We start from the raw sequence: 17,805 nt of genomic DNA, 5'->3' as shown, positions 1-17,805 counted from the left end.
TGCAGAATCCTTCTGTCTTATCCCAGGGGCTGTAATGTCACCGGTTTTCCAACTTCTTACTTCTTTTGTTTGTTGTTTGTCTCTCTCACTTGAATGTAAACTTGTTCACTGCTGTGTCATTGGTGTCTATAACGGGGCTTTGCGGCAAGGAGGCCCTCAAACACTTGTTGAGTCATTACAATTATCTTATAATCCAGGTCAGGAGATGGTTGTACACCATCTGAAGTACAGGTCAAAGCAATATGCTATATTTCTGCTTTATATCCTGAAAGAATATCCCAAAAGGGGTCAGGGAAGGCAGAAGTGGTCAGTCAGCATGTGTGGGTGACATGGGGGAGTGTTTTCTGGAGGGAAGAGAAGTTGAGTCCTGGGTCCTGCAGGAAGGGTGAGTGAGGGCTGAGTGGGGAAGAAGGTGGACTCAGAGGCCTTGTTCTCTTTCTTAGGTCTTTACCCATCTGGAGACCTGTGGCCCACCCAGCCGGTGTGTGTGACAAGCAGTTTCAACTGCGCTCTGGAGAACAGCGTGCCTGGCGTTATGCAGGGGCCAGCCCCGGTTCATAACAGGTAAGGTCTCTTCTCTGAATGCTGCCTCGCTTAGCCTGAGGGCTTGCAGTGGGGATTTGGGTTCAGTCTGTTAGGTAGTCCGTCCAAAGACCAGGGCCAGGCTTCCTTCCGCAGCGTACCTTAGCTGGGTGTTTCCATCTGCCTTTTGGAGTTGCGTTGTGATGCCGTAGAACATAATAAACCAGGCATTGAGAGATGTGAAAGGAAATAAAAGTAATGTAGTTGGTAACCAGGTCATTACTTTCTTAAGTTGAAAAGATGATTTATTAATAGAGGCAAATTTGAAAAAAAGTCACTCATAATTCCTACCCTGTAATAGAGCAAAGATTTCTATTTTCCGTGGTATTAATCTTGAACACATTTAAAATTTTAAAAGACCAAATAATTTGAGTATTGAAAAATAGTTACACAATGACAGTTTCTTATATTTGCTATTGGATATTACTATGTCATTCACTTACAAAAGTGAGAAAATATTAACGTCTGTGTTTAATGACAAAATCCACTTGAAGGTTTTGTCTCGGCTCATTACAGCAGTATTTACTAGTGATCAAAGTATCTATCCTGAATCATAGTCTTTATAGTTGTGATTTACTGAGACGAAGGCTGGCTTTGCTCTGAGTGAAAGGTGGACATTTTAATAGCAGAACATGTTTAAGCCCCTCAGGTGTGTGCTGAGACACTTCAAGTGTCTGGTTGTTCTTCCACAGCGCTAATAAAGCCACGGTCTTGGATTCTGCCCCTGGTTAGACCTAACAAACCTGGTTATAGAGGAAGCATGCTCCTAGTGTGAGCCGTCTGTCCTGCAATGGGGTGTCATTGGTGGTGAGCATTTAGTTTGTAAGTCTGTGATTCTGTGACTTGAGTGAGCACATCTTTTATTTTCCAAAATCGAGGAATTAGCAGTGATAAGCATGCTGGGCAGTAAAATTGTTTTCCTCTTTCTTGACTTGATCTGTTGACATCCTGTTTCTGAAACTAGACCTCTTGTTTTTTTAGCAGTTTCATTGATTGGAGTGCAGCTTGCGAAGGCCGGTTTCCCAGTGTGTACTGTCCATTGGAGTTGAACGATTACAGTGCCTTTCCGGAAGGTAAAAGCCGTTTGATCAGTCCCAATGCCATTCTTTTATTCTCAGGAAGTCACAGCAGGAAGTGTGTGGACGGCAGGCACTAACTGCAGAAGAAAACGCCTTTTAACAGTGAGCACCTTGGAGGATGATCTTATGGGAGCCTGCTGAGTCCTCCATGTGGGTCCAGGTGTGCATGCCTGCCATATGCAATTTTAGATGACCTCAAAAAGCCCTCTAACCTGGGTGTCTGGGGGCTTCTACAAACAACCCTAATCTATTTAGTCCTTCAAATTAGGTAGAACTGGGTCATTTGGATTTATGTGGACCTAACATTATGGATTATCCTTTGGGAGGCTGGGGCTTTAGTTGTCAGTTATCCTTTTTAGGCAGGCAAATCCCATGGAAAATAGAGACATTTACCTGCTTGTTCCTCAGCACGTCCTGACTCTTCTGCTCCTGAGTGGTGCTGCAGAAGGAAGGAAAGGAACTTGGAGGGGAAACTGGAAAATTCTAGATGCTTGGGTTGAAGCATCTGTAATGATAAACGATAAGAGAGTTCCCTGATAAGCTGGAAAGTGTTCTTAGTATACATTACAGTCTGATCATGATTTCTCATACTAGAGCTACCGTTTTAGGGAAGGGATAAGCAGTATATTGGGTATTGTGTACTTATCTGGATTTTGCTGTATGCGTTACTCTATGCTAACCACAAGGGGATGCTGTGGTAACTTTCTTCCTATGCTTGTGAGGCTTGTGTTCATCTTACTGGTATCTTAAGTGCCTGGTTTCATACTGTTTTTATCAATCCATATAGTATATGTGCAAATGGCTCACGTTGGCTTGACAGATAATAAAAGAAAATTTTAAATACTGGTAAGAATCTTGACACTGTTCAAATCTATAGTAGTATTTACTACTATAGTAGTATAGTAATATTTTAGTATATGCTGTGTGCTAGAAAGATGCCTATCAGATTATCAAATACAGAAAATCAAGCCCAGAGGAAGACCTTCCTCACTGAGGGCTTCTAGGTGATGTGTCTGATAAATAGTTGTAACCTTAAGAATGACAGTGAAATGGCCCTCCTGGTCCATCAGAGTAATTATTTTATGTCTGTCTTTACCTTGTCAATATAGTAAGGCCTTGAAAGCTTTTTTGCCTGAGAGTGAGAATTCCGTTCTCTTCAGAAAAGCGTTTAGCTGTGTTGACGTCTCCCATTCTTTGTAGAAAACATGAATTACCACAATGGCTTCCCCTGTCCTGCAGGGGTACCGACAGACTTCATTGATCACAACCCTCAGTCTACCTGGAACACCCCACCCAACATGCCGACTGCCTGGGGACATGCCGGTCTCATCAGCTCTCCGGTCAGTGCTGCCCATCTTGTGCTGTGGCCTCGGGGCAGCTCTCAGTTCTTTCTGGTCCTTCTTTTGTGGTCTCACTTTACTGTTCGAGTTGGGTTCAAATCAGTCAAAGCCTGGCTTGTTTCCTTTAGATCACCGAGGCCCGAAGCCTGGTGATCCTGGTCACCAAAGCTGGTCACCCTCTGAAAGAACCTAGCACGTACTCAGATGGGTGGGGGCTTGCAGACTTTGACAGTCTAGCCACCCTGAATGAAAAAGTCACCCCAAACTACACCCCAGGAGTGACGGTTTGTAGATGAAATTGACTTGGGGCCAGGAAGCTCTCTGTGACACAGCTGTGTTTACGTGGCCCTGCTGACCTTCTCATCTGTGAGAAGAGCTGAAATGAAAGTCCCAGGAACGTCAGTCAGTGGTCGGGGACTGGGACCTGAGAGCTTCCTGCCTGTGAACACACTTCGTGCTTAAAAGCCGGACGCCTCCCCCCTTTCACATCCACTCCACACTTTTTTTTTTTTCTTTTTTTTTTTTTTACAGATAGCGAGCATTTGACCTATGGGTCTTTCCTTGGGTTGAAATAAGTTTATCTAATTTGATGTGAATTTCATAACCTTTGTTTGATGAAAATGGAGTTAAAGCAGCCCAGATGGTTGAGAATAGTTTAGTAATTTCCAACTTGGATTCATCCTGTTGTGGTATCCACTGGTATATATTCAACCTTAACATTCCCTTTCTAAGGCGTCTTTATTTTTTTAAACACTTCTTTTTTTGTTTTCTCCTCATTTGCATTTCAGCCCTACCTCACAAGCACTCGAAGCTTGTCTCCGATGTCTGGACTTTTTGGTTCCATCTGGGCACCACAAAGCGACGTGTATGAAAATTGCTGCCCCATCAACCCCACCACGGAACATTCGACACACATCGAGAACCAGGCGGTCATGTGCAAGGAATACTACCCAGGGTTTAACCCGTTTCGTGCCTATATGGACCTGGACATATGGACTAACACAGCAAACAGGAGTGCCAATTTCCAGCTGTCTAGAGACTCGAGTTACTGTGGGAACGTGTGAAAAGAATTTGATTTTTAAACAATGTGAATAAAGAGGCTTGTGTTTCGATTACTAGCGTAAACTGGTTGTTGAGATAGATGACGACATTGGTGGATATTTTGGCACTTTTATATGAAAATAAATTTTTTTTAATGAAATCTGGGTGCTCTATTTTTTTTAACCCATCGCAAGTCAGTGATAGAAACTAAGCATCCATGTGTCCTAACTTCGTAATTCAAGAAGTGTGCGAGACCTGCCAAATGTTTTAAATCAGATCAAGGGAGACTTCTAGGAAGGTAAGAGTTGAGAAAGGAATAGCTGCTGTGGTTCTCCCCTCCTTGGGCATCAGAATCCCCCCAAGGAACTTGCAAATAATGAAGTTGATCAGGTGATGTGGTCAGAGATTGTGATTTAATTAACCCTGGGCTCAGGCAATCAGGGTTTTATTTCAAGTTCTCTGTCGATTGTATTGTGCAGCCAGTGTTGAGAACTGCTGGCTGGGAAAGCCCAGCTGAGCCACTGGCCACTTGCTTGGACAACCCTGCACAGGGTGGAGGGCAGCTCCTGATGGTCGTGGCTGCTGGGGTGAAGCAGAGAGCCTAGCACTGCTCTGCTTGTTCAGTAAGGCAAGGATGTTCCCTCCCCTCCATCAGGCCAGTCACTGGGGGCAACGACAGCAGCAGGGACCTGGTGAGTTTCCCTCTGAGTGAGCAGGCTTACTCCACATACAAGTACTCAGGGGGCGAGGCAGCTGCTGCATGTTTGCCAGACCGGTTTGCATCTGCTTGTCAGTGATTTTAGAAATCCATATGATGGTGGAATTATCTATTTGCATGTGTAAACTTTGAGAACATTTTTAACTTTTAATAAAGATGTCTTATTTTTACATTTTGTTTTGTGTTTATTGGAAATTCAGTAGGAGAGATTTTTGAGTGGAATGCTGGGTTTGCTTGCTTTGAGTTTATTTCTCTCTACCATGGTTGTGCGGGGGCCTGGGACACGGAGGCAAGTGTACTGTAAATCCAAGACTGCCCTTCTGCAAGGAGCTGCTCCAAGTAGGCATGGCTACTGGAAACTCCTCAGGCTGGCCAAGGTAGAACCTTGATTTGGCTGAAGCAGACCCCCATCTCCCAGTATTGAATAAGGTGAAAAAATAACTTAGGTTCTAGGGGCTGGCCCAGTGGTGTAGTGGTTAAGTTCACACGCTCCACTTCGGCAGCCCGGGGTTCGTGGGTTCGGAACTTGGCGCGCACAGACACACCGCTTGTCAAGCCATGCTGTGGTGGCATCCCATATAAAGTGGAGGAGGATGGGCACGGTTGTTAGCCCAGGGCCAATCTTCCTCAGCAAAAAGAGGAGGATTGGCAATGGATGTTAGCTCAGGGCTAATCTATCTCACACACACACAAAATAATAATAACTTAGGTTCTAGGTATATACCCAAAAGAATTGAAAGCAGAGACTCAAATATTTGCACACTCATGTTTATAGCAGCACTATTCACAATAGCCAAAAGGTGGAAACAACATAAATGTCCACTGATGGATGAATGGATCAACAAAATGTGGTATATATATCCAATGAGATATTATTCAGCCTCAAAAAGGAAATTCTGGTACATGCCACAACATGGACATACCATGAAAATACGATGCTAAGTGAAATAGGCCAATCAGTCATAAAGGGATAAATACTGTATGATTTCACTTACATGAGTGTTAAAATCAAACACAACCAGACTTGAAAATTCACTGAGCAGATGAAACTAATTTAGTCATAGAAGCAAAGCTTAATTTAGCTTGTTTTGCAAGATGAGTGAGGCTACCTTGACCTGGGTCACTTCTTGCTTATGCATCTGAAAATCATAAACGAAACTTAAATTGTTCCCCAAAATTGATACAAGGTAAGCATTAACCAATTCTCTTTTATTTGAGAAAATTCTGCTATTGTAACCAATTACTGTGAAGAATAAACAACCACTGACTCCACACTATGTAAGCTGCTTTATAACAATATACCTCTGAGCCTTATTCCATGGTTTGGTTTGAGTGCTCCTGGTTTGCAAACTGTCTTTTTGGTGTGTGCACAATAAACTTTTACTAATTAATGCTTCAGTGGTTTGTTGGTTTTACTTCTGTTTTTTTTTCCCAGAACCTTTGACGTGAGGTCCCTACAGTAGTCAAATTCATAGAGACAGAACGTAGAAGGGTGGTTACCAGGGGCTGAGGGGAGGGGCAATGTGGAATTGTTTTATGTGTACTGAGTTTCAGTTTGAGAAGATGAAAACGTTCTAGAGAGAGATAGTGGTGATGGTTGCACAACAACGTGAATATACGGTATGCTACTGAATTGTGCACTTAAAAATGGTTAAAATGGCAAATTTTGTGTTATGTATATTTTACTCCAATAAAAACATAAGTGGATGAAAAAAGCCTCAAATTCAAAACTTGCCCACTAGACAAAGTATGAGACATTAGATGTATATTCTGCTCAGTACTATTATTGATCTCATTTATTTTTCTACTTTCATTGATCCCTCAATTCCCATCAGGAAAACATGAGAAACCAAAAGAAGTTTTCCACTTTATACAAAAGAAAGTAAAAATCTTCACTTTCAGAATATTATCTTTCTTTAAAAAAATTTTTTTTGGGAATATTATCTTTAGCCCTAGGAGTAAAATCAGTGGTAGGGAAACTGGAAGTTTTTATTTATTTCAAAACATTTACTGGGGGGGCTGGCCTGGTGGCATAGCGGTTAAGTTTGCATGCTCCACTTTGGTGGCCCAGGGTTCTCAGGTTCTAATCCCAGATGCAGAATGACACACCGTTCATCCAGCCATCCTGTGGTGGCGTCCCATATACAAAATAGAGGAAGATGGACACAGATATTAGCTCAGAGCCAATCTTCCTCAGCAAAAAGAGGAAGATTGGCAATAGATGTTAGCTCAAGGCCAATCTTCCTCACCAAAAAAAATAAATAAGTTTACTGACTGCCTCCCAGAAGCTAGGACCTGTCCCCGGGGCTGTGGGAACAGCAGAGAACAGGACAGACCAGGTCCTGCTGCCCTGGCACATTCCAGAAGAAGGGACAGGGAAGAAACAAGCAAAAGATTGAAAGAGTATTTCGGATGCTGATGTGTACTGTGAAGGCAATTAAGTGGTGATGTGATAAACTTCGGGGAGGTGGCAACAGGTACATCGGGGTGGTCAGGGAAAATCTCTGAGGAGGTATATCTGAGGTGAAACTTGAATGACAAGGAAGAGTCAGCTGTGCCAAGATCAGCAGGCAAAGCTTTCCAGCAGAGGAAAAAGCAAAGGCTCTCAGGCAGGAGGCCAGGGTGGCTGGGGCCCCGAGAGCAAGGGCCACAGCGGAAAGAGGTAAGCCCAGAGAAGTAGGCAGAGGCCACCTCCATAAGGCCTTGTAGGCCACCAAAAAGAGGACGGGTTTTACTTGAAGTGCAGTGGGAAGCCATCGGAGCATTTTAAGAGAGAAGGAACATTATCTTAAGTTTCAAAGAAATCACTGACAGCTGAGTGCACTGGTTGTGCAGGAGTAACAGTAACGCCCTTTGGAAGTCCATTCCAGCAGTGGAGATGACAGAGAGGATGGGTTTGTTATATGCGAAACCTGCTGGATGGTGGGGGGCGTAGGGAGGCGAACACCGCTGATCGGGCTTTGCGAGCTGGGTTGTGGTGGTGCCATTGACTGAGGGGAGGGGCACTGGGGAGGGTCTGGTTGGAGGTGGGGGTCCAGAGTTCTCTGTTGACACCTTCAGTGTGAGAAACCTCTTAGATCCAGGTGGAAACATCCCCTAGGCAGTTGCACCTACAAATCTGAAGCTCAGCCAAGTTGAGGGCTGGAGACATCAGTTGGAGATCTTCAGCCTGTTGACGGTATTTCAATCAATGGGAGTGAGGGAAGCATCTTGGGGAGGAGAAGAATCTTGAGGACTGAGCCTGCGGCCCCTGTGTTTAGAAGCGGAAGTTGAGAAGGAGCAGAAGAGGAGGCAGCGGCAGGGTAGACGGAGAAAGAATGAGGCCAGAGGAAGCCACAAAGGGGAATGAGTGGTCATGATCGTGTCAAATGCTGTGGGACCAGGTCAGACAAGGAAGGTGTGAACGCTGGGTTTGGTGAAGAACCGTCACTGGTGTCCTCGAGCCGTTCCAGCTGGAGTGAGCGGACAGGCTAGGAGATCAGGTGGCAGTGGAGGAAGTCAGCGTGCAGGGGAGCAGAGCTGGAGGGGGATGTGGAGCTAAGGGTGGGAGGTTGCCAGGCCTGCTTGTGCGCTGAGGGGAGGGAGAGAGCAGAGAGGGAGAAGGCGGTGGGTGGGAGAGACATTACCTGCCATGCCAAGTACCTGAGGACACTCTTTCTGCCAGCAGGGAGCCGAGGCCAGAGCCTGGATGGGGCAGGAACACTTCATCCTCCATCCTGGGAGGGATGGCAGAGACTTGAGCAGAAGTGCAAGTAGGTATATTTATGACAGAAGTAACAGAACTCCCAATTTTAGTTGGGTACACGCTGCACAGCTAGATTACATTTTTCCACCTCCTCTGCACCTGGTGTGACTGCATTGCATGTGAGCAGACGTGAGATGTCAACTCTGGGTTGTGCCCCTAATGGAAGGGTGTACAGTTACCTGGCAGTTAAAGAAGTGAGTTGTAATTATTAGAGAATACTTCAATTATTCTGTGGTTGAGAGACAAGCAAAGTACCACAGTGAAGGCAGGAGAAAACATTGCCACAATTCTTTACACACTGAGTGAACTTTTTGCATGCCATTCCCCACACAGAGAGCTGTTCACGACGACTATTATTACACTGGATTATGCTAACACGGGGCGAACTTGGGAATCACTTGAGTCATCAAGGAGTTAGAGGAGAAAACCCCCTCCCTGCCTTCCAGGAGCTTTGATTTTAATGGAAGACTCATTAGAGAGCATATTCTTTGGGGCCAGACTTCCTGGGGTCTAACTCCAGCATCACCACATTCTTAACTGCTCCATGTGTCAGTTGCCTCTTCTGTAAAATGGGGATAATAATGGCAACATACCTCATAGAGTTGTTGTGAGGATTGAGTGTTTAAATAGTAATAGTATTCGGTATAACTATTATCGTCAGTTTAAATGAAAGAACATGAAACAACAGAATACATATGAAACTAAGTCTCAGGGTTGGTGGGGGCAAGTGAGGCAGGCACTTTGGTACATTGCTGATGAGATTGTAAATTGGTTGGTAATATATATTAGGTTCCTTGAAAACTCTTCTAGGAATTGACTCCTAAAGAAAACAGTAAAAGATGTGCACAAAAATCAGGTATTAGTTTTCTATTGCTGCCATAAAACATTCCCACAAACTTAGTGGCTTAAAACAACACATATCTATTATCTTACAGTGTTGTAGGTTGGAGATCCAAAGCAAGCCTCATTGGGCTAGAATCAAGGTGTCGGCAAGGCTGTATTCCTTTGTGGAGGCTCTAGGGGTGAGTCTGTTTCTGTCCTTGACTTCTCCAGCTTCTAGAAGCCTCCCACATTCCTTGGCTCATGGCCCTGTTCCTTCATCTTCAAAGCCAGCAATGTGACATATCTCTGACCCTGATTCCATTGTCACATCTTTCTCTCTGACCACAGCAGGGAAAGGTTCTCCTATTTTAAGAATCCATGTGATTAGATTGGGTCCACACAGATAATCTCCCCATCTCAAGGTTCTTAATCACATCTTCAAAGTCCTTTTTGCTATGCACTCCCATATTCACAGGTTCCAGGGTTTAGGATGTGGACATCTTTGGGGCAGGATCTTTATTCTGCTTACCACAAGTGATGTCCGAACATATTCATTACAACGTTTAGAACAGTGAAGAGTTGGAAATAAATGTTTTACAATAGGAATATGTTTAAATTACAGTACATACAGATGTTGAAATACTAGGAAGCCTCGAAAAATCATTGTCAGAGAATGACATAGGCAATGAAAAAAATAGATACAAAGTTTATATACAGTATGATCCCATATGAATATGGAAGGGGAATGGTGCGCCATCTGGTGGGTGGGATTGTGAGTGGTTTTCATTTTCTTTTCTGTATCGTTTTTTTAAATATTGTCTATTGTAAGCATGTATTACTATCACCCCACCTCCTCCCAAAACTTTTAATTAAATCTTAAGGGAAAGTAAATTTTATTTAACAATGGGGAAAAGTAAGTATGTTAAAAACAATGCTAAAATCCTAATAAAATTTACTTTGTGCTATAGAAGGACATAATTTAAAGGCAAAGGCAAAGTGAAACTTTCACTAAGCATTCCCTCATAAAAATCCTATAAAATGAGGTATGTAGTAATTACTTGGGACTGGATTAAACACACATAAGAATGTCTTTAAATACTCGTACAGCCAACATACAAAATGCAAGGCAGTCTAATTACAATTACTCAAAATACTGGACAAGTATTATAAAATTCACCTGTAAAATACAACTCTGTTAAAATACATATACCATAATATTTATGCAAACTCAAATTAACATTTCAAAATAGTTACTTCTGTGTGACCCAGACATTTGAACAATTTAATACTCCTGCTGGAATACAGAGAAGATGTCAGTAAAAAAGGATGTATTTATTATTTATGTATGTAGAATGTATGTAGTATTAATAGAGAAAAACTCTTACTTTTGAAACTAAAAACAAACAAAAACTTTACCCAGTGTCATTTCCTCTGGCCAACGGGATGTTTATTCATTCACTGTAGATGTAGAACTTCTTTAAAATCTTTAAAAAATGGAAGCAACAGGGGCTGGCCTGGTGGTGTAGTGGTTAAGTTCGCGTGTTCCACTTTGGTGGCCCAGGGTTTGTGGGTTCAGATCCTGGGAGTGGACCTTCACACCACTCATCAAGGTATGCTGTGGCGGTGGCCCATACACAAAGTAGAGGAAGACTGACACAGATGTTAGCTCAGGGCCAATCTTCCTCAAGCAAAAAGAGGAAGATTGGCAACAGATGTTAGCTCAGGGCCAATCTTCCTCACCAAAAAAAAAAAAAAAAAAAGGAAGGAACAGACCAAGCGCTGTGACCTCAGGATTGCATAGGCTACAACACTGGAGTGAAAAATGACCTCTCAGTCTATAATTCAATATTAAAAACACTTCCTGTGACAAACTGAGCATGCAGTACTGGTTAGGCCAGGTTCCCAGACCCATCATGTATTCTTTTTTTTTTTTTTAATTTTATTTATTTATTTTTCCCCAAAGCCCCAGTAGATAGTTGTATGTCATAGTTGCACATCCTTCTCGTTGCTGTATGTGGGACACGGCCTCAGCCTGGCCAGAGAAGCGGTGCGTCGGTGCGTGCCTGGAATCCGAACCAGGGCCACCAGCAGTGGAGCGCGTGCACTTAACCACTAAGCCACGGGGCCAGCCCCCATCATGTATTCTTGATCCGCAGTGCTACGAGGAGAAATCAACCACTTGTTTGCCTTCCTTCTTTAATTTAAAAAAAATCGTTAAATCAAAATAATGTGTCAAAATCCGGAATCGATTTTGTATTAGTCAGGATAGGCTAGGTTATGCTGCAGTAACAAATTGATCCCCAAACAGGCCCAGATGACACTCCAGGGCGACGGTCCTCTGGTGTGCCTCAGCAATCCACTTTGCTCTCGTGACTTTGCCATCTGCACACGGGGTCTCTCTGTCTTCCACTACAGAAGCAGGTGCTTGGAGGACTCAGCCTGCTCTCCTGCGCTTCACCCCAGCAGTGACGTACAGTACATCACTTGTACTCACAGCCCGCCAGTGGGAACTAGTCATGTGGTCCCACTCAAGGGGAAATAGAGGCTTCCACGTGTCAAAAAAAGAGGACAGCCAGGTATTGCTGAGCACTACTAATGTTTGACCACACTTACACCGTCTTGGAGGAGGTTCCTTTATTTTTTCTCTAGTGGGAGAGATTTATGGCGTCTAAACCCCAGGGCAGTCAACAGGGCCTGAGCCTCCTGGGGAAAAAGCCCTAGAGTGCCAGCACAAGTCTGACTTGAAGCCCTGCTGTTTTGGATGTGCCTCGGGAGTTCCTCACAGTGAGTGCTGACTCCCAGCACCTGTGCCTCCAGGCTTTCACATACTAGGGGAACGAGATGCGCACCACAGCTACTGGTTTATGTCCCCACCAGGAGCCTAACCTGGCTCTGCAAACACAGTGTGTGCTCCCTCCGTTGCCTTTATTTTCAGAAAAATAAAATTTATTATCATAGACACAAATACATGTCAACTACTGAACAGCTATGCAAAAACAGTTTGCCAGAGTAACTGGTATTGAAACCAAGGGCGAAGGAGTTAAACTTTCCCTGAATGGGGACGAAACTATGCCTGGACCCACAAGGTTAACATGAGAAACCAAGTAACAAAAGTTTCTGAGCTTGGGTTCCAGCACAACAGGAGGACCGCTGATAAGAGAGTAGCTTGCTGACAGCCCTCTGCCTAAGCATCACGCAGGAGCACTGAGAAGCTAACATGACCGATTGTAAGCTTCACACATCACAGACTAAAAGATTCCCCGCATGCAACACATAGAACCCCCCCGAATTTGCACATGTGACTCCTGAAGAAATATGAAAGTCGCCCCTGCACAGAGGACTCTTAGAACGTCAGCCCCCAAGGCCACATGCTCCCATCCCTGTCTTATTCTCACAATGTGCTTTGGAAAAACGCTTACAACTGCACGTAGGTAAGCTAATCTGTAACCGGTAGAAAGAATAACTTGTTAGCAGAAAATATATGTCCTCTGCCCAAACCATTCCTTCTGTCCCAGATAAGGAAGGAACTGAGGTTTTCTTAGATTCCTCAGGAATGTTACATTCAGCAGATCTGCTATGGAGAGGCACCCAACGTTCTATAGTCATCCATCGCCTGACATTTCTGAGCCCCCTCCCCAAACCCATTTGCCTTATATAAGTCATTTCCAAATCAGTTCCCTTTAGATGGGTCTTTTTAGAACGATAGTCCACCAGCTTCTGATTTGCTAGCTTATTGCTTATTAAAATTCTTTCTCTACAACCACCTGCTTTGCCTTTGATCTTGTGGCGAGTGGATCAAGCCCTTGCTCGGTGTTAGCACGACTGAAACCTAGGTAGCCACGAAAGGGGTCATAGCTGGATTAATTCTGAAGCAGAACTTTAAAAAAAAAGTAGTGGTTATACTAGAGATAAAATGTTGGCTTTCTAATGGGAAGTGAAAGTCTTATCAAGTTCTGTTGGGCGATGAGATAAAGGCCGAAACATCTTGAAGCCCATGATGTCATGCACTGGCTAAGATAAGAAGGATGTTCAAAACAGCTGTGGGCTATTATTCTAGCTCTTGAGTGTGAGACAGCCTCCAGGGGCTGGGAAAGCTGGATACTAGCAGGAGGCAGTAGATATGCAAATGTGAGAAAAATAAAGGCTGGGCCAGCACGGTGGCAGGAAATGGATTTGAAAGGCACACTTGAGAAATGTCTCAGAGATAGGGGGTTGTCAGGGTGAGGCAGAGTGAGGTTGGCAGTGTGGGAGGTGGCCATGCCATGAAGGTCAACTCCAAATGCTTTTTCTCCAATCCAACCAGAAATTGTGCTTTAGAAATGACACTGGGGGCCGGCCCTGTGGCTTAGCGGTTAAGTGCGTGGGCTCTGCTACTGGCGGCCCGGGTTCGGATCCCGGGCGCGCACTGACGCACCACTTCTCTGGCCATGCTGAGGCCGGGTCCCACGTACAGCAACTAGAAAGATGTGCAGCTATAACATACAACTATCTACTGGGGCTTTGGGGGAAAAAATAAATAAATAAAATTATGAAAAAAAAAAAAAAGAAATGACACTGGGGTTTTCCCCACAGGAACCATTGTCCTCTTTCTTCTCTCTCTCCTTGGATTACCTCCTCCCCCATAATGAATGACCTCTTATATGATACCGACTTTTAAATCCACTGTGGGCTCTTTCTCTGCTTTTTAAGAATAAGTGGAAATGCCTTTATTGTTCTGTCTGTTAAAAAAAATATGAATAACCAAAAGGAAAAAAAATAAAAATCATTGTAATCCTATCACCTATCAAGAAGCACTTAACATTTTGGTATGTTTCCTTCTAGACTTGTGTATTGTGCGCGTTTTTACAAAAATGGGATATACACACTATTCTGTGAATTGCTTTTCTCACTTAATATTCCGTGAAGAGCTAGACTTATTTCTGAATGCCTATTAGACATTTTACTGGCATTCACACTCAATGTGTCAACACCAGGCTTATCACTTCTAATCTAGCCCTAAGGCAAACCTATGCCTGAGTATGTTCCTTTACTAACTTATTCATTCAACATCTTCGGAGCCCACAGTAGGGGCGTAGGCATTTGTCAGTTAAAGATAAGTCAGCCCAGGCACCCTCTCCTCTCCTAACCCTCCTCACATTTAATTGGTCGCTAAATCAATCATTCATTCAACAATACTTATTTCCTCTGTCCTTACATTCCCTGTAGGTAGCCTGTGCCGTTGTGATTTGCTCATTCAGTAAAATTGAGCATCTCTTATGTGCCAGTCTTTGTTTTTCCTCTGGGCATACCAAAGTGAACAAGACAGGCGTGGTCCCTTCTGCCACGGTGCTAACATTATAGAGGAGGAAAAAGATAATACATCAGTGTATTAGTTCTTGACTGCTGCAGAAAAAATTACGCCAGAACTTAGTGACTTAAAATGGCAACATTTATTACCTCACATTTTCTGTGGGTCAGGAATCAGGGCGCGGCTTAGCTTGGGTCTTCTGCCTCAGGGTTTCTGACACGACTGTAGTCGAGGTGTTGCTGGGGCTGCGGTTATCTCAAGGCTCCACTTGGGGAGAATTTGCTTCCAAGCTCATTCATGTGGTTGTTGGCGGGATTCAGCTTCTTGCTGGTTGTTGGCTTCAGGCTGCCCTCAGTTCCTGGCCACATGCACCTCTCCACTAGGGCAGCTCACAGTATGGCGGCTTGCTTCATCAGAGCAAACAAGTGAGAAGACCCAGAGAGAGAGAGCACAAGACAGAAGTCACAGTTTTTTAGGACATAATCTCAGAAGGGACGTCCCATCACTTTGCCATATTCTATTTATTATAAGCGAGTCCCTAGGTCCTGCCCACACTCAAGGGGAGGGGGTTACACAAGGACGTGAATATCAGGAAGTGGGGATCTTTGGGAGCCATTTTAGAAGGCTGCCTGCCCCAGTCATAAATGAACAAGACAATTCCAGATCATGTTCAGCGCTAGGAAGGAAATCAACTGGGGATAAGACAGAGCGCCTTGGAGGGCTGGGGGAGATACTCCTGAGTGAGTGCTCAGGGAAGCCCTCAGGTAACAGGTAAGCAGACTCAAAAGACAAGAAAGAGGCCGCCTGGGAAGATCCAGGGCTCCCAGACAGAGGGAACAGGAAGGGCGAAGAGGGAGAGTGAGCTTTGCATGTTAGAGGAAGAGAATGGGGCCCGCGACGTGGAGCAAAGTGAGCAAGAGGGAAGCGGGTGCCTGTTGAGGTGAGAAATTTGTAACAAACCTTATAACAAATCATACGAGGTAAATATTGTCTATGTTTTGCAATAATGAGTAACTTCTTTAAGATCACACAGCTTAGAAGTGACATAGCACATACAAATATTTGAACTTGGGTCTATCTGAAGCTAAAGGTCACGTTTTTGCCACAGCAGTACTTTGTAGTTCATCGCAGAAGCCACTAGAAGGGGGTGATATTGGGTGATCAGCCGTCTCAGTGGCCCAGGACTGAGGAGCTGCCTGGGACGTGAGACTTGCAGGGCTAAAACCGGGATAGCTCGTTACTCTAAAGTGAAAGCATGACCACCGGGCTCTTTGAGGTGATATTAAACCCAGGCTGAGCCAGCAGCCATGAGTCAGCCAGGCGAAGATTCAGCTGTGTCTTTTGTTGCCAGAAGAATCAACTGTGGCATAACCCTACCTTGTTGCTAAAACAAGATGTTTAAATACTTCTGTTTGATTCCTTTTGTTTTTCTCTGGTCATTTCCTCAGGAAAAGCTGGCCTAACACATAGGTGCAGCTGTGGAATCTTAGGGCTGGGAGAGCCCCAGGCTGGGCCCTGCCAGTCCTCAGCCACTGAGTAGGACCTGGGCACAGGGCAGGGCTCCTGGCTCCCTGAGACATTGTTGCCGTTGGGCATTCTGCTTTTGGCATAGTTATTGATACAGGTACCTCATGTCCCTTCCTGAATTATACCTCCCTCCCCCACACCACAACGCTTAGTGCAATGCCTGGCCCATGGAAGGTACTTCATAAAAGTTCAATGAATGAATGACTAGAACAAAGACCTATGAGCAGCAAAGTGTGATGTGACTGAAAAAGGCCACACCAGTAAAAGATGGAAGCCGAGCTGTAGATATTTCTTTGCTTGGTTCACTTTACCACACCCCAGTGACTAGAGATAGGAAGGCAGTGACTCTAAGATACCCCCAGTGGGATGTGGTATCTCTCCCCAAGGTGACTGATCCTTCACTCCACCATGAGATCTGATTCTGCAGACCAGCCCTCCTTTTTGAACTTCTGCTATAAATTCTGTGACCCCGAGGGTCTCCTCTGCTCCTCGTAACCCCTCCTCTTCTAACACTTTTCCTGGCCTTCCTATTCCACTGAGAGTGAATGACGCCATGACTGGGCTCCGGGCCCTCTTCTCTCCCTCCCTAGGGAACTCCACGCTCAGCTGTAAGCTTCAGCTCTATGCTGATGCACTCCTGAGAGATCTCAGAGCAGGTGGACTTAATTCAGAGACCATGGTAGATCATATCCACCTGTGATAGAATCATATCTCCCGCATGATGAAAAGTGCCTCTCTGTGGGTGGAATAGATTTCCATGTCCCATTATCAGGCTTGGCCTGATGTCTTGCTTTGGCCATGGAACGTGGGTATAAGTGACAATGCGCCAATTTCTGAGAGAAGCTTTAATAGGCCCTGCATGGTCCTTTATCTTTTATTCTTTCCTTCTGCCACAGAATGGCATGCTCTCCTTCAGCCTGGGATTCAGAAGGAGATGGTCAAATACCTGGCTCTCTGTTTTCTACAGAACATCCAAAGCTGATGGTATCATAAAAAGCATAGCACTGAGAGGTATCTATTTGCAAATGGAATCAGATCTCTAAGAAGGACTGTCAAGGCAGCTTCTGCCCAATAATTACTAAAAGTGAAATGTAGAATTGATACATTCTGAAAGAATAAATAAAATAATGCAAAGATCCAACACTTAGAGACCAATTAAATGTTACCTCTGAGAGAGCCAAGCTTCGAGAGAGCTCTGCCTGCCCCACCTAGCCAAGGTTGGATTACAGAGTATGGGGGCTTTTAGTTTAAAAGACAACTATTGAGATCGTCTATTCTTAACAGAATAACAAATGGTCCTTTCAATATGTCAGATCATGTCACGCTTTCACTCAATACCCACTCGTGGCTTTCCATGACACTTGATGCCATAGCACCCAAGACCCTACATGATCTGACTCCCCACCACCCCATCTCCTGTCCTTCTCTTTCACTTTACTCCAGCCACACTGGCCTCCTTGCTCTCTCTCAAATACACCCAGAATGTGCCTCCTCCGAGCTTTTGCACTTGCTGTTCCCTCCACCTGACACACGTACTCCCTGGATAACCACGTGACACTCCTTCACTCCCTTTAGGTTTCTCTCCAAATATCACCTTATCAGAGAGATCTTTCCTGACCATGCCCACACGGAGATTGTATTTCCTTACCCATTGTTGCTTTGGA

General features: G+C 44.5%; 1 protein-coding gene across 4 annotated transcripts in view; it reads left to right on the top strand.

The window, feature by feature from the left end:
* TMEM131L (transmembrane 131 like) overlaps positions 1–4,930 on the top strand; it is a 158,907-nt gene extending 153,977 nt beyond the window's left edge. The window contains exons 32-35 of one of the 4 annotated variants that reach the window (XM_087437511.1): positions 444–564; positions 1,567–1,655; positions 2,901–3,001; positions 3,790–4,930. In XM_087437511.1, coding sequence (XP_087293637.1) covers positions 444–564; positions 1,567–1,655; positions 2,901–3,001; positions 3,790–4,065 — 587 coding nt within the window. In that variant the 3' untranslated portion in view covers positions 4,066–4,930. Of the gene's footprint in view, positions 1–443; positions 565–1,563; positions 1,656–2,861; positions 3,002–3,789 lie in introns of all 4 variants that reach the window. The other 3 variants (XM_087437508.1, XM_087437509.1, XM_014780223.2) reach the window with 3 other exon arrangements.
* Positions 4,931–17,805: the final 12,875 nt, after the last annotated feature.

The sequence above is a fragment of the Ceratotherium simum genome, chromosome 12 (genome assembly GCF_057802395.1).
Source record: "Ceratotherium simum simum isolate JZ-2026a chromosome 12, ASM5780239v1, whole genome shotgun sequence".
NCBI classification, from domain to species: domain Eukaryota; kingdom Metazoa; phylum Chordata; class Mammalia; order Perissodactyla; family Rhinocerotidae; genus Ceratotherium; species Ceratotherium simum.
The sequence above is the reverse complement of the archived record's forward strand: the minus strand, read 5'-3'. Positions and strand labels throughout refer to the sequence as shown.